At 39.8% G+C, this 27,005-nt stretch overlaps 1 protein-coding gene across 2 annotated transcripts in view; it reads right to left on the reverse strand.

Moving 5' to 3' along the window:
* SRGAP1 (SLIT-ROBO Rho GTPase activating protein 1) overlaps positions 1-27,005 on the reverse strand; it is a 218,007-nt gene that overhangs the window by 80,475 nt on the left and 110,527 nt on the right. For both annotated transcript variants that reach the window (XM_032220782.1, XM_032220783.1), the window contains exons 4-9: positions 17,259-17,454; positions 15,662-15,824; positions 11,842-11,904; positions 5,968-6,150; positions 4,993-5,121; positions 2,961-3,182 (exon numbers count right to left, since the gene is read on the reverse strand). In XM_032220782.1, the coding sequence (XP_032076673.1) occupies positions 2,961-3,182; positions 4,993-5,121; positions 5,968-6,150; positions 11,842-11,904; positions 15,662-15,824; positions 17,259-17,454 (956 nt within the window). The remainder of the gene's footprint in view (positions 1-2,960; positions 3,183-4,992; positions 5,122-5,967; positions 6,151-11,841; positions 11,905-15,661; positions 15,825-17,258; positions 17,455-27,005) is intronic.

Consider the following 27,005-nt stretch of genomic DNA (forward strand, 5'->3'; position numbering starts at 1 on the left):
GTGGATTTCATAGTATCCTTCCCCTGGAGTGGGGAGGATTTGGGGGATTTCATAGTATCCTACCCCTGTAGTGGGGAGGGAATGTGGATTTCATAGTATCCTACCCCTGGAGTGGGGAGGATTTGGGGGATTTCATAGTATCCTACCCCTGTAGTGGGGAGGGAATGTGGATTTCATAGTATCCTACCCCTGGAGTGGGGAGGATTTGGGGGATTTCATAGTATCCTACCCCTGTAGTGGGGAGGAAATGTGGATTTCATAGTATCCTACCCCTGGAGTGGGGAGGATTTGGGGGATTTCAGAGTATCCTACCCCTGTAGTGGGGAGGGAATGTGGATTTCATAGTATCCTACCCCTGGAGTGGGGAGGATTTGGGGGATTTCATAGTATCCTTCCCCTGGAGTGGGGAGGAAATGTAGATTTCATAGTATCCTTCCCCTGGAGTGGGGAGGATTTGGGGGATTTCATAGTATCCTTCCCCTGGAGTGGGGAGGAAATGTAGATTTCATAGTATCCTTCCCCTGGAGTGGGGAGGATTTGGGGGATTTCATAGTATCCTTCCCCTGGAGTGGGGAGGAAATGTAGATTTCATAGTATCCTTCCCCTGGAGTGGGGAGGATTTGGGGGATTTCATAGTATCCTTCCCCTGGAGTGGGGAGGATTTGGGGGATTTCATAGTATACTAAGTCAGAAATAACATTGCTGCGTAGCCAGGAGTGTGTCTCAGTCACTTAAACCTCATACATAAATCATTGTACGAGGCGCTCGACGGCGCCTCTTACCTGCCGCGGGTCCCACCAGGACCGGCCAGAGGCACAGCAAGCTCCGGAACCAGAGCGGGAGCCTCCGCCGCATGGCTCAGCTCCGTCAGGGACGCATCCGGCAAGGGGAAAGCGGGGTCCCCTCTCGCGCAGCGGGTGGAGGGCGCGGGGCGGCGGCAGGGCTGGGCTGCCTCCGGGTCCTGCCTCCCGGAGCCCTGGGGCGGCCGCGGGAGTCCGTGGGCGGCGGGGCTCGCTCGGCTTCCAGCAGGGAGGAGAAGGGGGGCTTCCCGGAGCCGCGCACTCGGCAAGCTCGCCGCTCAACTCAGCGCCAGCGCGCCTTCATCTCCGAGCGCCCAGCGGAAGGGCCAAGCCGCTCGCCTCGGAGCCGCTGGAGCTGGGACGCCGCCTCCGCCGCGGAATTTGCTCCAACTCAGCCGCTCTGGCCCATTGTCAGCCGGCTGGTCCCTGCCTTCCCTCCCCTCCTCTCTCTAGCTTAAAGAGACACCGACTTGCCTCGGCTGGAGGCCGGGCACGGGGAGGAGTTGGCGCCAGCCCGGGGAGGGGGCTGCGAGCGGGCGGGCGGGGGGACGGGAGGTAAAAGGCTGGATGGGTTTGGTTGCCAAACCGAGGCGGCTCGCTCGGGGCTCTTCCCTCTCTCCCCACGGGTGGGCAGCGGCCGGAGTTCCCACCGAGGAACTTCGCCGGGCAACTCTCGGTTCGGACACCAGGGGCGACTGGAACCCGGCATCCTCGGGTTCCGATTCTAACCCCGAAGGAGAGCAAAGCCGGGAAGGGCGTCAAACTCTTCCACCCAAGCTGGGAGCCTGTCACGTTTGGGAGGCTTGCAGCGGCTCACCTGCGTGGAAGTCAGCGGACTACACGCGCATACACAGACACATCCAGACAAACATCCAGACAGACAGACAGACCTCTGGCCCATCAGGAGGTCCAGCAGCCACCGGCCGTCCTTTGACTTGGACGTGGAATGGAAGGGAGTTAACAGAGGAGAGGGAATGGCTGGCGCAGACTGCCCAGCAAGACAAGAGATCCTGGGGCTTTCATAGTATCCTATCCCTGGAGTGGGGAGGATTTGGGGGATTTCATAGTATCCTTCCCCTGGCAGGCTAGGAAATGGAATGAACGAGGGGGCAGGCAGGGGAGGGAAACGAAACGAATAAGTGGCCAGGCAGGCTAGGAAATGGAATGAACGAGGGGGCAGGCAGGGGAGGGAAACGAAACGAATAAGTGGCCAGGCAGGCTAGGAAACGGAATGAATGAGCAGGCGGGCGGGCAGGCGAGGAAACAGTCCAGCGGATGGAGCAGAAGCAGCCCCGGGGCTCCGCTGCCGCTCCCCGCATTTTTCTGGACAGGGTCTCGCAGGAAGGAATCCCCTCCTCCTCCAACAGGCAACAGCACTGCCGGATCCAGTTGTAGACTCGAGTATAAGCCGAGCCGGCTTTTTTCAGCCCAAAAAGTGGGCTGAAAAACTCGGCTTATACTCGAGTATATACGGTAAGTACTATCACTAATGGAAAATTCCCAGAGCTAGGTTTACTGGACTTATTTACAAGACCAAACTATAAGCTTCAAAATAAAGACATTTATTTATTTAATCTTAGCAAGCAAAATAAAAATTGTGCAATTGTGACAAGCAATCTCTAGGCTCCAACACATTGAAAGCTGCTAGTCCTTTGTGAGGCTTTGCCAGAAGAAAGCTAGGTCAAGAGTGAGCAGAGTGATAGGTGGTAGTGTGTGGACACCTGAAAGACAGAGATGGGAGAAAATAGGCAGCTGAAGCATCCTGTGGTCATAAGGGTGGATGGATTCTCAAGGCTCAAATTTTGATTGTGTGACTGTGAGGGCAGTGCAACCACTATAGCTTTGGGGAACAATCATAAGTCCATTTTTTCAGCACAGTTGTAAGTTCAAACAATTGCTGAATGGGTGATCATAAATGGAGGATTATCTTTTGACAAGATATAGTTTTAGAGATTTCATTGGAGTTATATAACAGGAAAATAAGGACATTATATATTCTTACTAGTATAAAAGAGAAGGCTTTACAAGGATGGAATGATATCCATTCTCTATAAATTATACACTGCTTGAAGAATTTACTTCTTCCAAACTTGATACATTTTCTACTATAGGAAATCTTCAGCATGGAACTATTTAAACATTTGGTCAACAATTACTGACCTCATCACCCATATGGGGCTGAAACTCAAATTTCATTGGAGGACAGAAGGCTGTAGGGTACATTTCCATGAATCTCTGCTTGTCACTTCGGGGCTCTAGATTGTCAACAGCATTTTCAATGATGTCCAAGCCCTCGTGTCGTGAAGTTTCAAGGTTATATTCTGCAGAGAGATATGTTCTTAAGGCTCTGTTCAGGCTTGCATGATATCCAAGATCGCAACACTAATAGAATACCCAAAAGAAGAAAATACATTTAGAAATAAAAATCAAATTTCAATGCAATAGCTTAAAGCAACAGCTACCATATTCACAGATAATAAATCTTTATAGCTTATTTAATAATCAATAGGCTGATGTTATTAAATATCTTAATTAAAAGACTTATATAAAAATTACAATTATGGAATAATTGTTAGATAAGGAAGCACTGTAATGGAAACTAAGTTACTAAAGTTATGCTTCTCATAACAATTTCATGATAAATTGTCATGATAAATTGTCATATTGATCTTAATAGATATCACTCAATTAATTTTATGCACATAATGGTGAGATTTAAAGACATGTCACTTAATCTAACATTATTGCATTGACTATCTGTAGGCATATCAGTCAATAATAGTATGGGGACTTTCATAAATCTAATCCAATAAAGATAGAAAATATTATTATTGTTCTGATAATATTTTGACATCTAACTGGCTTAGCAGACCTAGGTTCAAAACATTGCCATAATATTTGTGCAGAGTTTGAAATTATATTTTACATATTTCAAGTAAAAGTCTTAAGTAGTAGAATTAATCTCTAAGTTACTTTGTGTATTTCCCTTTCTTTGAAACACACTCATTAATTGGATTGTTTTCTGAAAAGATTTTCCAGCTTTTGAAATAAGGATTATTTACATAATGCTATTTCAAATAAATATTAAGTATGTTTTAATTGTACCCTTAAAATGTTAAGTGTTGACAGTCTGGCTCCCCAACAGGAACACATCTGATGGCAAAACCCAATTTATATTATATAACATCCGAAACATATTACTGCATCTTAAGCAGGGTGATAAGAGTATTAATGAAATATGAATATTTAGAATTTAGTGTGGAAATCAGAGCAATCTGGAAATTAGCAATAAACTTAAATCTTGGAATTTGAAAAGGATATCTAAGAGGCTAGGCAAATGACTATTTGCTTATTAATTTAAATGGATTTATCTGTATCACTCCACTTGTATTAAGTTAGCAATGTTAAAATTTACTTACAGAAATACTCATGATCAAGAAGTAAACAATACTTCAATCAAGGAATTGTCAAACAAGTTCACAGTAAATAGCCCAACCAAAGAACCATCACAACCATTCCAACCAACACTGACAAGCCTCTAGAATATAAAATGAAAGCAAACTCTACTCTTTCCTTGCACTGATGAGGTTACCTATTTTGGTAATGAAACGTCAAGAAAATAATCTCAGAGAGCACCAAAGACCCTCATTTCAATCATGAGCTACAAATATTCTCCTCTATGGAAGTATTTTCATAATAAAAATGTTTCTTACTCAGATGAGTAGCAACAGCAATACTGCTTTACAGTCTTCTCTATGTGGTTTTACAGTCAGCATATTGCCCCCCCCCCCACAATTGGGGTCCTCATTTTACCCACCTCAGAAGGATGGAAGGCTGAGTCAACCTTGAGCCTGGTGAGATTTGAACTGCCAAACTGCAGACAACCGGCAGTCAGCAAAAGTAGCTGTAGTACTGTACTGTAACCACTGTGCCACTGTGGCTCATATACTAGTAGTAGTCCTAATATTTAGTCTGGGAACCTGCAGTTGAGTAGGAGTAGCCTATACTGTTATATGTTTTCCATATATTTCCCTATACTTCAGTAGAACAAAAGATGACACTAACTAAAACAACCCTTTTATAACTGTGTTTAACATAACACTAATCATACCATTTTAAAGAACAAAAAGCAGACCCAGAATTCTAAACATTATCCAGTAGCATAAGAATTTCAGAAATACCAATTACTTACATCAATCAGGTCTGAAAGATCATAAATATAATATTTGAAAACAGAAGCATTTGTTGCTTCAAGGGTTAGCAGATATTCATTTCTGGCTTTAATAGATTTCAGTTTGTTTTCAGAGTATTTTGCTTGACGCTGAGAATAGAAATAATGTATTAACCCACATGCAAAATTATAAATTTATGACACTATTTTACAAAATAACAAAATGGCACATGCACTATACATAAACAATGACATTCCTTTCTTAAAAAAATGTATGTAGTTATATGCAAATCTTACTTATTATTTGTTTTTATTGTTTGCATATATTGTTTTTTCCCTGGGATTTGACACGCCCAGAAATTGGTCTAAGATGGGTTGATCTATTAGTTGACTGACATTGTTTTAACTTTCCTCTTGTTACAAAACTGCTATATGACACAGATCATGGAATGCTGCAACAAACTGAATAGAGTTGTTTCCACAACCAGAGAGACAATGTTTTAACTGATATGCAAAATGGCTGTGTGACCTGCCATATTCTGTAACTACAGAAAACCATATTGACTAGTGGGAGTACTGATTCATTAGCCATAGCATTCCAATAGTGAAGGAAAAATAAGGATTTCTTCCAAAAGGGAAAAAAAAACTTTGCAGGGATGAAATAAAGAGGGTAGCAATTCCCATTACTCTGTTGATAATGTTTGCGGGTTTATAATAACACACTGGTATATTTAGTTTTAGATTTCAATTTCTAACATTGCTCTTACAAAAGGTTTTAGTTGCTTTAAGTGTAGAAATACAATCACAACCCTGAAGACACCAATGAAACATCAGCTTCCCCATCTCTACAGGAGAAGACCACGCATGTGAGTATGACACTATTTTATCTCCAGCCCAAATTAGTCAAATCTAACACAAAACTATGACCAAAGTGTAAATGAATTTTAGAATTACTATCATTTTAATTTCAAACAATTAAGGCAAACGGATCCTTACTTTTTCTTTCATTTTTTCAATTTTCTTCACTGAACTCCTTCTTTGGTGTCTTTCCTCCAATCGAATGTGAAAAACAGGATCTCCTGATCTGCCAATTTGTTTTTCTTCTTGCTTTTCAGCCTCTTTCAATTTACTTTCTGCACTGATGCTCTCGGTATGATACATATGGTATGTTTTCATAACCTGTGTCCAAAAGAGTTAAAAGTTACAGATAAGATTAGAAAATGAATAAGATTGCATCATACACTGTTTTAAATTATTGCTTTGTCTGTTCTGGGGCTCGGGACAGGTTATAAGGGTGTCTGAGTTATATTATAAAACCTATAATTGGAAAAAATTACATAATTTTTAAAAAGTATATAATTAAAAGTATCTTGTTTAATTTAATTCTACAGCACTGTACTTTGTCTAAGGATTTATAGTTTAATATGTAATTATTTTCACAAAGCATTTTTAATTTCAGTTTAGGAAGAGTAACATCAGCTATTAGGGAGGTAGGCTCTTAAAAGAAAGAAGGGTCAAGTATAAAATATGCAACCATGTATCAGTGATATTTATTTATTGAATTAAAATGTTTATAATGACTCATTTGCCATGCAAATCTAGATAGTTAACAATAAATATGCAAATTTGGTCACTTTCAGATGTTAATATCTATACAACCATGATTAATTATTTGTAGGTTCTTATTCCCATTCCAAAAACCACACTTTTAACTGTATGCTGTGAACAGACTTATAACATCTGTTCCTGTTTATTTAATATGTACAATTACAGGTAGTCCTCAACTTACAATCACAATTGAGCCCTACATTTATGCTGTTAAGTGAGAAAATTGTTAAGTGAGTTTTGCCCATTTTATCACTTTTCTTGCTACATTTATTAAGTGATTCACTGCAATTGTTAAATTAGTAACACAGTTGCTACATGAATTTAGTTTCCCCATTGACTTTGTGTGTCAGAAGGTCACAACAGGAGATCATATAACTCCAGGACACTGCAACTGTCATAAACATGACAGTTTTTATGTTTATCTGTTGTCAAGCATCCAAATGTAAGTCACGTGACCATGGGGATGCTATAATGGTCATAAGTGTGAAAAATGGTATGTCACTTTTTTCTGTGCTGTTGTAACTTTGAATTGGTCACTAAATGAACTGTTGTAAGTCAAGGACTACCTGTGTATTGTTTCTAAAAGCATATGAAAGATAGTTTAGTATTTTGTATGGTGCATCACTTCAGGTAATAGAAATTCTGTTAATATCCCCAAAAATAGTATTTGTATTTTTTTCAAAAATCACTCCAGTGAAAAGATATGGAGATGAAACACATTAGCTATGTCATCTGCAACTGTCCTGTACTACAGAAAGTCTCAACCGATGGTCACTTGCTTAACCATGAATTAACAATGGCCCCTGAAAAAGTCAGCTATAGCCTAAGTTTGAACTTATAACTGTTGGACTCCCCTCATATTGATATGAATGCAATTTGCGCACTTGGCAACTGACTCACATTTACAACCAGTTGCAGAAGCTTACTGTCACGTGACCGTGATTTGTCAAGACTGCATAACTTAACTTACCTGACTCAATTTATGAACATAATAAAAATGTTTATAAAATTAGACCTGACTTGATGACTTCACTTATGACCACTATAATGGAAATTCCAGTCCCAGTTGTGATCATAAATCAAGGACTACATGTACTGAGGAATATCAACAGAAATTTTAGCCACCCCTCTTCTTGGTCATCTAACATACAACATTTTCAAACATGAGAGACCAAGGGAAAAAAACAATGTTAATATTTCATGTTCACCTCCCAAAAAAGTGCAACTGTTTAAGAATCATATTAACTTTAATGAATCCTTAAGGTAGCTGCACTTTTTATAAGGCATGGGCTTAATGTAATGCCTAAAGCAGTTCTTCCAAATTATTATTTAAACAACACGCTTTAAAGTAACATTATTATGCCTTAGGAAGTGGCAGAACTTTCCTTCCATCTTTCCCAGCAATAGAACTTTCTCTTGGAAGCGACTATAGATTTTCACATAATAGGATAATTTAAGCCTGATTATTTGTTCCTTGAAAGAATATTCCGGATTGATTAGTTTGATGATTCAAAAAAGCACCTTTGGGTCATACTCAGATTGTTAATTCATTGCACTTTTGCTTGAACAATACAGATTTTTTTCCCATCTGAAAGCATTAGAACTGGAGGAGGAGCTCACGTCGCGACAACACGACGTGCAATCTTGAAGTCACGAGATCGCAGTCAATATTTTTGCCGCTGGACGGTCCATATGGACCTAAACCATCCCGCAGAGATGGTGATCGGGAAGAATACGTCTTGCTGATCTCAGGGACCCCGCAAAGTCCCTGATTGATCCAAGTGAAGTACTTCTAACTGGCGACAAAAGCGCAGCCACAAGCTGATGAAGTTGGGAAGCTCCAGAATGGAAGGAAATGGAAAGAGAAAGTGTGTACAGCTGGTGAGGAAATTTTACTGTTTTAAAAGAGACTGCCCCAAAAAACCCTTAAAGCTAAATTACATTTGAGAACAGAAGAAATAAGCGGCGAAATTAAGCTACATTGGATTGCATTGGACAGTGTGTTATTTTTCTTTTAAAATGCTATTTTATGGATGGAATTTGTAAGTGAACGGATTAGTTTTTCTTCTTCTATTTTTTTTATTTTTGTAACCTATGATGGAAATACTGGACACCATCTTGCCCAGGAGCTGGCCAGGTCCTTGAGGCTGGTCTGTTGTTCCTGGGAGAAATAGACCCTGCATGGAGCAGTATCTATGATTGCTCCCAGATGGACAGGCAGTTCGTAGGATTGAAGTGGCTCTTCTCTACATTGATAGACAACCATGGTGTTACAGTGCCTGAATAGTGATCCGTAGGTTCTCTGTAGCCTGATGGGCCAAGGAGGATTTAATCAGGATATTGTACAGGTAAAACTGAGCATGCAAGGGCAGAGCCTAAAGATAAGCCACCAAAGCAGCCAGTACTTTTGTGAAGGCTTTAGGTGCTGCCGATAGGCCAAATGGTAGAGCCCAATACTAGTAATGGTAGCCCACATACTGAAATCAGGGTATTGCCAGTGTAGGGCAAAATGGGCACATGTAGTAAGGTAAGCCTCAGTCAATCAATGGATGTGAGGAAGTCACCCTCCCAAACGCCCCCCAGGATAGATTGGAGTGACTGCATCTTGAACCGCTGGTATACAAGGTGTCGGTTCAATCTTTGAGGTCTCCACCCCACACTCATGAGGCCTTTGGAATAACAAACATGATCGAACAGAATCCCTGCCTTTGTTGGCCCTCTGGAACCAGCTGGATCGTTCGCAAGTCCAGCAAGTGCTATACTACTGTTTCCATGAGGGCCTTCTTTGAAATGTCTTTAGGGAGACTGGGCAGCGGATAAAGAATCTCAGGTGTGTGGAGAGAAATTCAAGGGAGAGGCCCAATCTCACCATCTTCCGGCTTAAGCCTTCGATGTAATATCCTCACATCGGTCGGCAAAGAGGGCCAGGCAGCCCCATAATGGAAGGGTTAAACATGCAGATACTTGGGGTGACAAAAGGAATGACCTCCCCCTCCACAAAAGGCCGCTTAGACTGTCTACCTCTGGCCGATCTATCTGAATGTTGCCTCTGTCTCAGGATGCAAGTCCCCAGGGCCTGGTGATCCTAGTCATTAGCGCCATTTCCCCAATGCTTGGGCGATCTAGAGGCTTAAAAGCCTTTTGCGCCCTTTTCCTGCTCTTTTTTTTGACACTCTGGTGGTTTGGCAAGTTCCTGCCTCAGGCAGTACTCATGCCAGACAGATCGTTTTAATTGGAATGGAGCGCAAAGCTCCTTCACTCCATTTATCCCTGGATAGCTTGTGGAGTCGAGGCTCATTAACGCTGCCCACAACCTGCAATCAAAGGAGGCGTGTGCAATTCCTGTCAAGCTGGGTCTCTCTGACAGCTCTTAACAAGTTTTGACAGCTCAAAGAAGTGTGGCAGCCTCAGTGGCTCGAGCTAAAGTTGGTCGAAGATGGATTGGGGCTTGCCCCAGGAGAGGACCACTGCCTTTGGACCACTTCAACAAAACTTTTTAGGCGAGGTGATGACTTCAGCCTCTGCAGTCAGCTTGGAGAAGAGTAGGTCCATAGGGTTAGTTGGGCCCTGTGATTCTGGCTCTGCAGCTTGAGTCCCGAATCGGGCTGTAGTTTTCACCTTAAAGAGAAGCTACTTAAAAAGGCTAGGTTGTAAAGGCCCAGTATACACTGGCTGATCAGGCCTCAGGTCATCTGAAAGACATAATTCCATTTGCCCTTCTTCCTCTGATAGTGGACACTGGCTCTTTTGGGAGGGAACAAGTGAGTATGGCTCAGGGAAATTTGGGAAATCCTTTTGAAAATGGGGAGCCAGGCAGTGGCCTGTGTCCACAGGGAAACCAAAGGTCACTGAAGATGCTCGCCTGGAGTGCTGGAGACCAGTAGCTATGTTCTGCCTGATAGCCTCTGCGATGACAGCCTGCATGTTATCTTGGGCTATTGGCTCACTCGCCATCTCAGGGAGAAGGCCCGCTGCCATTGGGATGAAGGTCGAACAGAGCTCTCTCTCTTGGCCTCAGGCACAGCTCTGGCCATCTCACTGATCCCTGCAAAGATTTGCAGGTCTGACATTGAGCCTCAAAGCGCTGCATAGCTTGCAGGCAAAAGGGAGCTCTGAGGAGAAATCTGCTCTGCAGCTCCCTCTGGAGACAGGCCCAGCAAGTACAGCCTATTGGAATGGCTTGATTTGCTTCACACATCTGACAGTTGGTTCTTATTACTGTCAGCTCCAGCACATCACTTTTCCAGGGCCTTTTGCCCCTTGCGCTCATCTTTTTCGGTTGCTTTGGAGCTTTTGCAAGCTCTTCCAGCTTTCACTATATTCATAGAGCTGTGCTTTGCCCCCGCCTCTGGGAAGAGATTTGTTAGGGGCTGCAGGAGTAACCTGCAATTCCAATGCCTTTCTTACCGCTGAGAAAAGCCCAGCGATTCTACCGTTGAATGGGAGTCAGCCAGTTAACACTCACAGAAAATCCAGAAAACCTTTTCCTATTCAAAGAGATCCAGGAATGTTCCTAGGAATGGAGGAAATTTTGGCATGTCTGTCCTTGCTGAGGGACTGAATCAAAAGCTGGGGAGCCCTAGCAACAGAGGCGTGTCCTCACAGCGCTGACAGACTCAGTCCAATCAACTAAGCCATTCCTGGATGCTATCACCACCACAATGGAGAATTAATAATTTCAATTAATGTGGAAAGGAAAGCATGTAGAGAATAGCTTCTGAAAGTCTGTCGAACCCTTAAAAAGAGTAACTCAAAGTAGCTCTATCTTTGATCACATGACCAAGAGACAAAGGGAGTGAGGTTTAAGAATAGAGCAGTTGTCCAACTACATCTCCTCCAGCAATGCACTAAGAAAAAATATTCTGCATTTTTTTTCCTTGCAACTTCTCCAACCATTTTCAAATTGAATACTTATTTTGTAGGTTTCTCCCACCATACCAAAGTTGATCACATTCTGTTCTTTTTTTTGGAATATTATTCTGCTATTTGGCATATGGTCAAATGGACAGAGTCCTGAGCCTTTTACATAATTTTTTTCCAGTATTTCATAGGTTTTGAAGGAATAATAAAAGCAGTTAGTCTTAAGCTCAGTTAGAAAGATACAGATTGTCTTTGGAGTCCAAATCAACCATCTTATTTGTTTAGATATCATCAGATTAATATTATTCTAAGACACGTTGACTCAACTGTAACATTTAAAATTATGTAAAAGAGGATTTTCAGTCAACAATTCTTTCCTTCAAGCCAAATCAATATGCTTACCGTGTAAAGCTCATTAAGAACCCTCATTAAATCCTCCTGAAGCTGGAATGCAATTTCTTTGCTCTGTAATTAAAAAGGAATTATTAGGAAAAGAAACATAAAACTACCATTGAGAAAAAACTAAATGAATTATTGTTTACACTAAACATATTCTTCCATTTTTTGTTCTGCCTTATGAACAGCAGAAATGTGTCCATGTGACAGCTGTCAGAAAACAAAACACATTGCATGACTCTTGTGAAGGCAATTAAGCAATATTAATTTTGTTACTCTGTGACAATTAAATCAGGCATAACATAGCGAAATAGAGAGTGTTGACATGTTCCTTTCATAACAGGGCTTTCTTTCTTCTCCCTTACATTTATTAATGGTAAGGATGTTGGACATACTACATATTTGCAAATTAGCCAACTGAATAATTATTGTAGCCACTCCATTGGCAACTGATTGCTTGCTAGATTTTCTCAGCTACTTTAAAACTAGAACTCTTGTGACAAAAAAAAAGTTTTGCAATAGTTAGAATAGATGATTTACTTTTTGTAAAGCCACTGCACTTTTATTGAAAAAAATAGTTTCTGCTTTGTTAGATCCAAACTAAAGTTATTCAATTTAGCATTCTTAGGAAGAGAGTAGTTAATTAGAAAGCAATAAGTGGACCCAACATCCTCCACTGGCCATTCTGGTTGACAATTATGGGGTCTGGAAACCATAATTTTAAAGCCTTTTGTATGCTATTAGAACTGCCAATTTTTCAAGGACATATTAATTTATTATAAGTAGGCAGTTAATGTTCATGAGTTCGTTGATACATTAAATAACGGCATTTATATTAAAAATACAACAAGTAACCAACTTTTTAAAAAGCTTGTAAAATTGTTTTAAAAGGAGTCAACAGATGATATATTTGATAACACAGTGATATATCCTGTGGAAAATTAAGAGGTTTTTTTGGGCAGGGAGGAGATTGTGTTATATTTAGGGGACGTGGTGGTAAAATCAGAAGGTTGGCAACTCAGCAGTTCGAATCCCTAGTGCTGCGTAACGGGGTGAGCTCCCGTTACTTGTCCCAGCTTCTGCCAATCTAGCAGTTTGAAAGCATGTAAAAAATGTAAGTAGAAAAATAGGGACCACTTTGGTGGGAAAGTAACAGCGCTCCGGACGCCTTCAGCATTGAGTCACGCTGGCCACATGTCCATGGAGACATCTTCGGACAGCACTGGCTCTTTGGTTTAGAAACAGAGATGAGTACCACATCTAGAGCCGGAAACGACTAACACACATGTGCGGGGGAACCTTTACCTTATGTTATATTTATTCTTTTACTGTTTTAATATTTTGCAATATTTGTTGTATTGTAAGCTGCTCAGAGTTGCATGGCAGTGAGATGGACAGCATATAAATTTAAGAAATAAATACAAATAATTTTGTACATTTTTCAACAATTCACAATATTTTTGCTTCATTTGGCAACACAAACTGTGATATCAGGCATTAGCATACATATGGAAATAGCTTGCTTTGCATTTTTGCTTAGATCTGGGATCAAATCACATTGTTTTCTCATCTCTTTTTCTGCTGCTAAATCTTTCTACCATTCTGCTTTTCTTCTGTCTGACAATACCATCCTGCTCACCACATTTCTTATATCTTTTACCCTAAAAATTTCTGGGTATTTCTAACTGGCAATATTGTTTGCATTCTTAAACTCTTAAATGGTTAAAGTGTTCATTTAATTAACAAAAGTCCAATATAATGGAGAAGAACAATACAATGGTTGAATATCTAGTAAAAACAGTCATGGCTTTGCAAAATATTGACGTATAAATTGATTGCTTCAAATACGGAAAAAAATATTTTAAGTGAATTGCTACAGCAAATGGAACTTGGAAAATTGGAAGATTTGTTTAGCCTAAAGGTTTATTATTTGCCGAAATGAATAAGTAATACTTATAAATGTAACTTGGGGGTTTCACCCTGTCCAGTTGGTGGGAGTGGTAGGTGCAGGCCAAGTTCATTCAACATGCATCGAAATGGAACTTATTTCACTAACTATTGTTTGTGGACATCCAAAGGAAATATGTCCCCTACTTCTTTTTTTCCAAATTTTTCCTAATTTTCAAGGACAAGATTCTTGGATCCAGGAGCTTCAAACACTTTTCTAATAAAAGTACAGATTTCTACACTGTACTTAAGAGTAAAATGCCATATTTATGTTTATGTCTCTCTGAAGTTCTTTCTATGGGTTCTAATAACCCAAGGAGGAAAATATGGTTTAAAAAAATAAGTGACCTTTGAAATGATCTAATATCCACTTGACATTTATGCTGAAAAGCAAATGCCAGCATTTCTACTTAACTGGATCCTATAGCCACTGAGCACCTCACAGCTCTTCTAGTAGACTGAAAATTGAAGAACTGCGCCCGTCTCTGATCATAATCAGAGAGCAGATACAGATTTAATCAAATTAAGTGTATGCATGTGTGTTGTAAAAGAGAAATGTTTATTACTGGCACAGAATTAATAGAGCAATTAAGATAAACCTCTTAATTGAAGAAAGAAGATATTCTAATTAAATTAAATGTGGAGAGCTTATATAGCTCTTTCCCCCCTACCAAGCAACGTTAGATTTCTTAACAGGAAAATAGGCAATATTAAGTGCATACCAAAAGCTATTAGCAAAGTGACATTTCAAATTTATTTAGAACATCGTTACTATTCCACTGAGTACAATAAAGCTTTCTCCCAAATAAATATAAATACAACTGCCACCCAAAATGTTAATGTGTTGTTACTTTGCCCTGATGGGTATCTAAAAGTTCTTAGTAACTATCAGAAACCCTTGAGAAGGAAACACAGCCCAGGTTACATAAATTTAGATTTAATTACTTAATATCAAACCATAGTGTGGGAAACATCCTTAAATGTGATCACTACATTGCTAATTTACACAAACTCATTCCCTGATGTGATCTTACAATCTCCTTTATTTTATCCTCAAAAGCCACCTAAAGAATTTACAAAGTTCATTGCAGTTTTTTTAAGGTGGAGTTTTTAGCAAGATTGGTAACAGTTTTCTTTTTCATTGAAAATGTAACTTCTCACAAGTATTGAAAAAAAAAATAGAATTATCTTTTACATTGGCTTAGATTTGATATCCATAGAACAGGGGTGTCAATTTCAATTTCAATGAGGGCCGCATCAGGATTGTGTTTCACCCTGGGGAGCCAGGTTGGGCGTGGCCAGGGTGACTGGCCAGCTCGACATCACTTGTGTTGAGGCGCCTGTGGTGGCCCAAGTGGTCTGCCAGCAAAAACGGGCTCCCAAACTCCGTTTTCAGTTGGGAAGACCTCTTGCAACCCTCTGTCAGTGAAAAAAGAGTTCAGGAGAGCTGCATGCAACCATTACGAGTCCTGTTTTCGCTGGCAGAGGCACTGTGAGCCAGTTCTTTGCTGTTTCCAGGTTGGCCCCGCTGGGCAGATCTAAGCACCCTATGGGCTGGATCTGGCCACTGGGCCTTGAGTTTGGCACCCCTGCCATCTTTCCTTTGTTGGAGATAACACAATATACTTGTATTTAAAGCTAAATGCAACACAATATGTTGCATTTAGCTTTTTTGCATTTACAATTGTATATTCTTGTCACTTTCACCAAAAAAGTTAAAGTTTTTTTTTATTTTTTTCACTTCTTCTCCATATTAATAGTGAAAAATGTCACAATGAAGTCAATTACTAATCTCAATCTCCTGCAGAGTATTTGGTTTCAAATTATGTCTTTTAGATAGTTCTATTTCATTGAAAAGAGAAAAACAACATTATTATACCTTCTTGAACACTCTGGTGGAATCTTCACTTATCTGCATAAAACGCATGATGACATTGTTCAGGTAGATATCACTCAGTGTCGCATGGTCTTTGCTTTCTCTTCTTACTTGGTTGAGTAGTAAATACCAACAGTTTACTGGAGATAGAAGATTCTGGTCTTTCCTAGTAGCATACATATGTTATATAGTTTATATCATTGCAGGTACCATTGTGTTTTATTTATTTTAATTAAAATATTTGCAACCATTAAATTATATAAATACATTCTACATAAATTATAAATAAAAACAAAACCAGCATTTTCAGGATTGTATTTATGTGTGAATTATATCTTAACATTCATTAAACACCCTTTCAATGCTGAAAATCAGCATTATGAAAGAACAGTAAAGCCGTCCAGTGCATATTTAAGGACAGTTGAGATTTTAAATTTTTTTAAAGGTCAGAGGTTTGGAATCAGACTCTAAGTTTACATTTTTAAAAATAAAGGCATAAATAAATATGTGCCATTTTAAAAGGTAACATACATTTATTTATCCTGTAAATCTGCTTTTATCAGTAGCATTCACATCTATGCAGGAAGTCAACAAAGAATAGTGAATAAGGCCCTGTCCAGACGGTATGCTTTAATGTTTACAGTTTAGAGCTGTAGCATGAAACATAGGGAAGCTAGTCATAAAACTAGAAAAGCTATTCTCTAGGTGGCACAAAAAGTGAAACAAGTAGAGACATTCTGGTTTTATACTCAGTAATATCTGGAGGAAAAAGATGATTCCATGTCAACCTTCATAACTTTACATAATGATATAAATACTTCAAAAACAGTTTTGCTGTTGTTTCATAGTAGGCACAAAGGCACTGTATTTGACATAAACTTTGGAGTTGGGTATCCAACTAATTTAAAACATAGAATATTGCTTCATTTCTCCGGCTCTAAAATGTTTATTTTCTCCTGGAAAAAATTCATTTATCCGGTCACTAAGCATCAACACTAACACTGAAAATCAATAATGGATACTACATAGTACAAAATATAGAATATTCCAAGATTTGTAAGGGAAATTTGTAAATAGTTGAAATCACCAAATTCTCAAGTGATTATGCACATTAAAAATCAAAATGCAAAAGATTAAATATTGCTATTTTAATAAACAATATTGAGATGAAACATTATGCAACTCTCAAATGAAAAACATTTATAAATGAAACAAATGAATTATATTCAGATTCATAGTATTAGTCTAATATAACCTAACCTAGTCTAGGAACAAATCACATATCTGGATATTCTTCCTAGGAAATACTGCTTTCAAATACTTTGGCATCCTTGTTAGGTCTGGAGTACAGTATTAATAACCAGATTATAAGACCAAAATAAAATTATTTGTTTCACATCATAATGTAGAAGTCATCCTTAGAGCATAGTTGAAATTTCATGGAGAATATCTATTTTTCAAAAGGTTAGGATGTCTGTAGAAAAATTGGCTGAATGCAAGAAGCACATAACATCAATTCTAGTCCAACAAACCATGGTTGATTGCACAGCAATTCTGAAAATTAATTTAGCCTTCTATTGTATAAGGAACTTCAGCTTACTTGTACTGTTGATGATCTTTAGTACTTCTTGTTTTTGCCATGAATCTTTCAGCTAACTTTTCAAGACTGCGTGAATATTCTGTTTCTATTTCTGCCTTTTTACGAAAGAAGTCTTGCAAGTCTTGAAGAAGCTGCACTCTCATCTCTGTTTGCTGCTCCAGGCATTTTTGTTGTTCTATTAGCTGAGCTCGAATTTCTATATGGAAATATAGCAGTTTGGTTAGAAGTATACTAATTTACCAGCAATCTTTCTCATACACATACTTTCATGAAGTTTATACCATACAATTTAGGAATAATCAGATCATTAGCAAGAATGTACAAATAGTTCATGGACAGGCTACGTTTGATGCTTGTCAAAGGAAACATGTTAAACCTATAATTGGTTGGTTATCAATGAAAATTTTGGAGAAATTAAAGGAGTTGCAGTCAAATCAAATATATTGTTTCTACATTCCATGAGATCTTAGGAAATACTGCTTTCGGTATAAATTCTGGTTTTACTCACAGTAATGTCTGAAGGAAACAAATGATTCCATGTTAATCTTCATAACTTTACATAATGATATATATTTCAAAAACAATTCAAATTTTGCTCTTTTATAGTTGGCACAAAGATACTGTATTTGATGTAAACTTTGGGGTTGGGTGTCCAACAAATTTAAAACATATAATATCTGCTTTATTTCTCCATCTCTAAAATATTTTTTTCTCTTGGAAAAATCCATCTATATGGTTATTAAGCATTAACACGAACACTGATAATCAATAATGGATGCTACATAGTACAGAATACAGAATATTCCAAGATTTATAAATTTCCTGGCACGATCATTTTATAAATGATGTATCATATTGTTTTGAATGTGCTAAGCAATTATATTTCCTTGATTATTATGAAAAGTGGAAGCTTTTTGGTAGTGCCTTGTCTAAGATCATCATGACCTTTCATCCTGAAATCCAGGCAGCCTTCAAGTGAATTAGCTAATGAAACTTTTGGAATACTATTGTAAATCTGGAAATCTCTTCCTAAAGACCTAAAAACAAATATCTTGTTTGCTGAATGAAGGACAGTAAAAAAATAGATCTGGCCTTAACATTTAAAAATGAGGGCCAAGGAAAATATTTTTTTAGAACTGATGTTGCTGGGTCAGACCTCTTCCGTTACTTGCTTCTATAGAAAATATAACAGGTTCACTACATTATACATTTTCTTTTAGCAGATGTGTCACATCACAGAATGACATGATGTGTTCTTTATGTTAAACACTGCAAAGTGAGAGGAAAATTCATGTTGTAGCAAACTCCATATCTTATAAATGTTCAGCTTCTTTCACATTTTTTTTCCTAAATGAAAATAAAGCACACACACACAAACACAGACAAAAGGACATTGTTAGTCTTAGGAATAAATATTAATATTCTCTTCCCCCTTCTGATCTTACAACTGGTTCATAATTTTCCACAAGTCATGGGAATATATATTTTAGTAGGAAATTAACAATACAATAATATGTAAGTAATTATGTAACACATGTTGACAACAGTAGAAATCCAGAACGTTAACAAAAATTCACCAAGCTTCCAATCTGCATTTGAAAGAATTTGAGGTGATTTGAGGACCATAAATCAGAGTACATTCATATAGACAAGATACCAGATCCAACAGCTGCAATGTTAAGTGAAGAAATCCGGCATGATAGAAAGAGCTCACAGTTCAAAGCTCTAGAAAGCTCTTATAATATCAGCTATATCCTCTCTCTCCAAACAATGTTTTTCTATGGAGGAAGCTGACAAATACAGATGTAAGTCACTGAATGATGAAACATCAAGTAGTTTATATTTTATGTATGACTCATTGGACTCAGAAACAAATTCATCACTGGTCGGTCTACTCTCCTTCCTAGCCATATTGTTCATTTTTAATCTAATCTTAGCTTTGAATATTGCATGTAGGCCCGGATTCCTGTGAGTTTTGTGGATTCCAGATTTTCTTTGGCATTCTGAATTCAATGAGGTGTCCCTTCTCTCTTCAGGGTATTCTGTAAAACATCTCCTTTAACACAAACCCTTCAGGGTGTTATCTGAGCAGAAGGTTGGTCAGCAAATGCTGGAGAAATTGTTTATAACTGGAGCTGGTAAGAACATTCCTAAGGTAGTATCACCATCTGTCTTGAGAGAAAAACTAAACTATAATTCTTCATATCATTTTTCTTTTTTTCTTTACTTCCAAATGTTCCTCGGTGCAGAATTTTAACCATCCAAGGTATAAAACTACTTACAGACAAAATAAAAGGATGAATTTCAGTGGTTCTTGAAATAATGAGATCATCATTAAGGTTTCTTCATTTTGGTTTTGATTGTTTTTTAAATGGCTGCTAGAAAAAACTAAGGAGTTTTTCACTATAAAAACCAAATACAGAAGCACTGGCTGAATATTGAATAATTTTTATAACATTTTTATTTCATTTGATAAACATAAAACAATGGAATATATGTATCAACTTAAGTATGAAGGCATACAGGTAGTCCTTGACTTATAACCATTCGTCTAGTTTAGTTCAGAGTTATGACAGCATTGCCAAAAGTGACTTACGACTATTGCAGCATGGCCACATGGTTAAAATTCAGACACTTGGCGACTGATTCATATTTATGATGGTTGCAATGTTCTGGGATCATATGATCACCTTTTGTGACCTTCTGACAAAGAAAGTCAATGGGGAAGCCAGATTCATAACAACCATGACAAGAAAGGTCATAAAATGGGGCAAAACACACTTAACACACACTTAACTGCCTTGCTTAGCAACAGAAATTTTGGTCTCAATTGTGGTGGTAAGTCGAGGCCTTACTTGTATTTCATCAATATTGGAAATTAGATTTATCAAGAAATGATAGTCAACTTAGCCAGATATTTGGTATTACTCATAGTAAGTCCCAAACTGCAGCAAGATGAACTGTTGTCAAAAATGATGCTTTAAGTACAGACTCCTTTCCAATCCATTCATCTGAATTTTTATTTTCTTTTAAAATAATAAATTGGCATATTTTGTTATTGGTGTGCATTTACTGTATAACCAATAGTTTCAATAAATAAAACTGTAAAACAACATATTGTGGACACAATCATTCTGAGATGTGAATCTCAGTTGTGACTTGTCAGAAATAATGAAGTTTGAAGAAATTTGACATTTCCTGTTTTGTTCAACTGCCATAATTTAGTCGTATCATGTACGGAAGCATGGATTGAAACCAACAACAGCTTATGAACCTGGGAAAGAAAGCTTGTCCTGTGGATTTGTCAGATGGACCTTCCATAACTGTGCAAGAGTAAGGTGACAGTGATACAGGATAAACTTCCAAATGTTATGTAGAATGTAATTGAAGAAAAACTGGTTTATATAAGTTTAAATTTTGTATGCTTACCATGTAGGAGTTGGGTGTCCATATAAATTTGTTAAACAAACAAATAAATAAATAAATAAAAATACTGTTGCAGTAACAACATTGTTGTAAATGAAAATTAGTTTTCCTGCAAAATATCTTACTTTAAAATTGAACAGTTGGCTTAGATTAGCTGAAAATACAATAGTGAAGGCAGCTGAGGTCTTTTTCGAGTTGAATGTTCCTTTGGAAAGAGAAAATTGTTTTAAATTTAGAGTTTTCTCTTTTTCAGGTAATAATTTTAAATAATCCATTTATATTTTTAATTTTTATATTCTGTTTAAATTTTTAAAAGTTGTCAACCACTCTTAATAATGAATCTTTCTACCTAAATAATATAAAAAACAAGCAAAATATTTAATAAATAAATGCAGCAATGATATCTTCACAGCTGGAATAATTGCAAATACAGGATATGGTCATGTAAGTTGTTAGGTAAGCTCCCTGTTGGGAGAGCGAGTACGTTCAGAGAAGCGTTGTGAGAGTTGTGTTGGAGAAGACACAAACCAGCATACAAAGACACTGCCGTTTAAACAGGCTTTTACTTTCGTGGAAATAGAGGTATCAGAGTCCATCAAACAATCCAAGTCATACACGGATAAGTCAGTCAGTCATCAATGTCTTTCAGTTAAGGGATAATCCAAATAACATAGTCCAGTATCACACAATCATTTCAGTACTCAAAGTTTGCTAGCAGTTGCAAAACTTATAATAGCTCACGGCACTCAGATCAGATCAGCCCAGCATCTAACGAACAGAAAGCTAACAATCTGGCTCCCTCTTATGGCCGATTGAGGAAAACAGCAACCAATCACATTTTACAGTATGCTTTAAAGAAACAGGTACAACATTGTTACATGATTTATATATTGCCAACCCAACCGTTAGATTATATTCTTAACATTCCCCCCTTCGGGTAGGACAATATATAAATTTTACAATCTTAATCCGTGTTCCTCGCAACAACGTTTATGCTTTATAGTACCTTGGGCTTTGGTAAAGTGATCTGCGATGTTGTCTTCAGACATACAATACTCTAGTGAAACTAATTTACTATTCACACTTTGCCGTACATTCAGATATCTTATATCAGTGTGTTTTGACCTAGTTTTTACAGCAAGATTGGATGCCATCTGAATTGCTGCTTGATTGTCTTTGTAAACAACAATAGGCTCTGTATGTCAATCCCGATATCAAGTAGGAGTTGTTTATAGCAAACCAAATCTGTAAATAATAATGACAGACATGAGGACTCAGCCTCCATAGTTGATAAACTTAAATGTTTTTGTCTAATAGACCGTCATCCAATTAGTGCCTTTCCCAGAAATACAACAAACCCTGATGTTGATTTCCACGTAGACACATCTGTAGCAAAACTTGCATCAGCATATGCAGTTAAGCTCAGATCATTCCTAGGTTCTAAATACAATGCATAATGCATCGTTTGCTTAAAATATCTTAATATCCTCTTAGCAGCTTGCCAGTGCCTTTCAGTAGGTTCAGCATTAAACTGGCTAATTGATTTACACTATATGCTATGTCGGGCCTTGACCAATTACTCAGATACGATGAGCTACCAATCAATGATTGATAAATACCTTTATCAAACACAGGGCTTTTTACATCATCATGGCTAAATTCCTAACCCATTGGAGTTTTAGCTGGTTTACACAGTTCCATCCTAAACGTCCTGAGTAGCTGGTTAATCTTCTCAGTTTGTGAGATTTTGTATCCTCCGCTAGTTTTATCTATTTGTAAACCAAGATATTGCCTAATCTCACTGATATGTTTTATACTGAATTGCATCCTTAACAGTGTTATAATACTTATAGCTTCTTGCTCAGTTTTAGTGATTAATGCTATGTCATCAGTGAACAATAGCAACAATGAAATCACACCATTACTTTCTTTCTTAAACAAACATGGATCAGCCATGCCAGCTTTGAAACCTATATTTGCTAATTCCTTCACTATGCATTGATTCCATTCATAGTCTGATTGTTTAAGCCATAAAGACTCTTTTTTAACTTCCAGAAATCAGTGTTATTACCAGTGTTTAACCCTGAAGGCTTCTTTAAATATATAGTATGTTGCAACGGTGCATGGAGATATGCCGTCTCAACATCTAAATGATTCACTACATATCCATGCCTAGCTGCCCAAACTAATGATGCACGTAATATTGTAGCCTTTAGACTAAGTGCAAATACCTCATCGTAGTCATTGGCTGACTGATCAAACCCTTGTGCTACCAATCTGGCTTTATGGGTAACAGTCCCATCTACACTTGTTTTAATCTTGTAGATCCATTTACATCCTATGGCATGTTTACCTGGGGGTAACCTTACATTTTCATACACCTCTAACTTTTGTAAGGATTCCAGTTCCTTTTCCATTGCTGTTTTCCAAACTATCTGCTCCTCCTTAGGATACAGGGTTAATTCATGATAAGTAGCAGGAACTTTATCTACTTGAAACGCTATAGTCAATGTTCCCTCTAATTTTTTTTCAGTGTGAGCGGAAAAGTATAGTGTGTGAGCTGCACAGTTTCATGCCTGAGCACCTAAGAGAGCCACAGTTTGAACTGCTGTCGTGTCTGCTGGACATTTGCGCAACCTTCCAAGCGTCAAGCGCCAATTGCGAGCGAGGTTTCAGCCCGATGAATGCCAGACATGAAAAGTGCCACTCAAACACTATACTTTTCCGCTCACCCTGAAAAAAAAAAGGCTCTCTGCTCAGCTTTTAGATTGTTAGACTGGCTAGAGAGAGACATGGCACCAACAGGGTCCTGGGTCCTGGCATTTTGCAGGCAACCTGTCCTCTCACATTCCTTTGGAATGCAACCCATCACATGTGAATTAGATTTTGCCAATTATCCTATTAAAAGATAACGCTATTATTCTAAAATACGACTAACTCGATATTAAAAACTGTAAATATGTAATGCTGATAAATAATAGCAGTAATTGTTATTTAGTATGATTAAAATCAGTATTGATATATCAATATAATATCTATCAAAATTGACAATATACACTAAAATAACAATACAAATATATAATGTGGAATATAAATGTAATAAATATAATATATAAATGCAACATAAATGTAATAAAATAATTTATCATGAAACTCTCCCCCTTTAAAATAGTAAGATCAATTAAATAGTCTAGCAAGTTTGGACAATATGCTATATGTTATGTTACTTAAGAATATATATACCTCAGAATCAGATACAACATCCACATCATTTCCAACTGAGGCAATAAAATCATATGCCATGCCAAAACTATTTTAAATAAAGATATGAAATTAATCAAGTATTGCATTTATTTTTCAAAATGAATGTACAATTTTTTTATTATTTAAGTTTTGTACCCTAATTTTCTAACTAACGTTAACTTTAAAAAGATGTTACATCAGACTACAATACAAGTAATTAAATGAAGACTAAAATAAGTGTTTTGGCATATTGAGCTTTTTATATTTCTTTTATTTCTTCCTTAGTTGAGAACTTGCTCCTCAGCTTACTTACGCATTAACTGTTTGTTGCTTTTATGGTTTATTCATTCACTGCTCCATCTTCAGTTTTTTTCACAGGGGGCAGGGCTTCCTTCCTTCCTTCCTTCCCTCCCTCCCTCCCTCCCTCCACTCCTTTGGCCACCAATTTTGATCCAATTCTCTCTCTCTCTCTCTCTCTTACACACACACACACACACACGTTCTTTGGGGGGGTTGAATTACTCCGCCTCACTGCACAAAGTCGGCTCAGCATGTGTTCGACCCCCACTTACGCCGAATCAAATCCGCGGCCGGCGGGACCAGGGGGTTGCATTTCAAAGCCACCAGTCCTCTTGCTTCTTCTCCTTCACCGGCAAAGCTCCCGCTGGCTTCCCCGCCCATGGCAGTGGCAGTGGTGCCTCTCCCTCCACGTGGAGCACCTGAGCTGGCTCCCGCGTTATCCCTCCCCCTTCCTCCTCTGCCATGCTTTTGAGGTCGCGGGAGCTAGTAGGAAAGCGGCGGAGGTGGAGGCGGCGGCAGGGATAACCCAGAGCCCAGCTGCTGCCTCCACCTCCGCCGCTTTCCTACTAGCTCCCGCTACCTCAAAAGCATGGCAGAGGAGGAAGGGGGAGGGATAACGCGGGGGTCAACTCAGGTGCTCTGCGTGGAGGGAGAGGCACCACTGCCACTGCCATGGGCAGGGGCGCCAGCGGGAGCTTTGCTGGTGAAGGAGAAGAAGCAAGAGGACTGGCGGCTCATCAAAACAAGTCTGGGGAGGTCCTTTGCGGGCGGCCAGTTCTAGCCGCCTGCAAAGGACTTCCCCACGTTTGCTTTGGTAGAAATCTCTGCGCGGCAGTTAGAAACTGCTGCGTGGGGATTTCTTTCCATGTGCGCGGCCGCGCAGGCGCGCACCTTAGAGGGAACAGTGGCTATAGTAGCTTGATATCTGTCAGGTGGTCGTGTTACACAGGTTGAATGTCTAGGCAACTCAGGGCTCACCAGTGGACTCTCCTGTATAACCTGCTCTTGTTCTTCTGGTTCGTCATGTACTTCTTCCTTAAATTCTTTAACTACTGTTTTTCTTACCTCATCATTAGGGACTACCAGGGTGTCGATAATTACATAATCAGTTGTTTTTAATTTATTCCACCCCACGTGTTCTATAAACTTAGCACTAGTGCTACAGTGAACCTTAGTTGTGCCTTTCTCCCAAAATCTAAACGATCTATGGTTGGCCTTGTAACCTATGAAAAATAACTGTCAAGTTCTATGTTACCCTTTCAGTCTTACTTGTGAGGGAACATGCACCCATGTCGGAGCTCCAAATGTGTGTAGATAACTTAAATCAGGTTTTCTGCCATGCCACCTAGTGAATGGCAATTCACTGGTGGTGTATTCACCACATTGTTTAAAACATGGTTACTACACATCATAGCTTCACCTAGGGTGACCAGACGTCCCGGATTTGGCGGGACAGGCCCGATTTTTCATCATTTTTCCCGCGTCCCGCCCGCTTCTCAAAAACCCCCGCTTTATTTCGGCGCTCACTGGCTCTCCCGCCCATCATCAGCTGCCGCTAGCTCGCTCATTCCTTTCCCCCATCTATTCTATTCTACACTAAAAATCTAAGCCAGCCCAGCCTGCCGCTCACTGATTGGCCTGGACTCCAGCCAATCAGTGAGCTGGCTGGGATGGAAAACGTGGCGTGCTTAAAGTTTTCTATCCCAGCCAGCTCACTGATTGGCTGGAGTCCGCTTAGCACGCTGCATGAGTCCCCCGCCCATCCGTTGCCGCTCGCATGGGCGGGGTAGCGTAGCGAGTGAGCGGGGAGCGAGCTCGCCTTTCCAGCTCCACTTCCGGACAAGCTGTGGGAAAACCTCTGCGAAAAGTGCCACCTGGGGCCGCCGCTTCTTCTCCGAACTCAGAGTAAGTGACGGGCGGGGCGAGTGAGCGGGGGGGGTGGCGGGATCGCCGCCCGCTGCACTGCAGCTGACTCACCCCGGGCCGGGCAGACTGGGAGGCTCTGGGCGTCCGGGCGGGAAGAGCGCAGAGAAAGGCAGAGCGGCGCTCGACGCGACTCTGCTATTTCTGCTGGAGGAGTCCCTAGATAGGGAAGGCGGGTGGCGAGGCAGAGCAAGGGAGCGCAAACGGCGGATCCCGGGCTCATATGCAGAGGGAGCTCTCCAGGCACAGGAGCGCTGGAAAAGTGCTCCGCTCATGCACCCACCGGGACGGAGCACGCTCGCTCGCTTGCTCCAGCCCTGCCTGCCGGCACGACTTTGAAGTGTTGGCTTGCCGCTTGCCTTCCACGTCGGCCCGCGCGGAAGGCAATCCAGCCCTTTCAAAGTCATGCCGGCAGTTTAGAACTCGCCCGCCATTCAGTGAAACATCTTTCGCTGAATAGCGGCCAAGGGGCACGCTAAAGTGCCGGCATGAGTTTGAAGGGCTGGCTTGCTGCTTGCCTTCCACGTCGGCCCGCGCGGAAGGCAATCCAGCCCTTTCAAAGTCATGCTGGCAGTTTAGAACTCGCCCGCCATTCAGCGAAACATCTTTCGCTGAATGGCGGCCGAGGGGCACGCTAAAGTGCCGGCATGAGTTTGAAGGGCTGGCTTGCCGCTTGCCTTCCACGTCGGCCCGCGCGGAAGGCAATCCAGCCCTTTCAAAGTCATGCTGGCAGTTTAGAACTCGCCCGCCATTCAGCGAAACATCTTTCGCTGAATGGCGGCCAAGGGGCACGCTAAAGTGCCGGCATGAGTTTGAAGGGCTGGCTTGCCGCTTGCCTTCCACGTCGGCCCGCGC

This window comes from Thamnophis elegans, chromosome 7 (assembly GCF_009769535.1).
Source record: "Thamnophis elegans isolate rThaEle1 chromosome 7, rThaEle1.pri, whole genome shotgun sequence".
NCBI classification, from domain to species: Eukaryota; Metazoa; Chordata; class Lepidosauria; order Squamata; family Colubridae; genus Thamnophis; species Thamnophis elegans.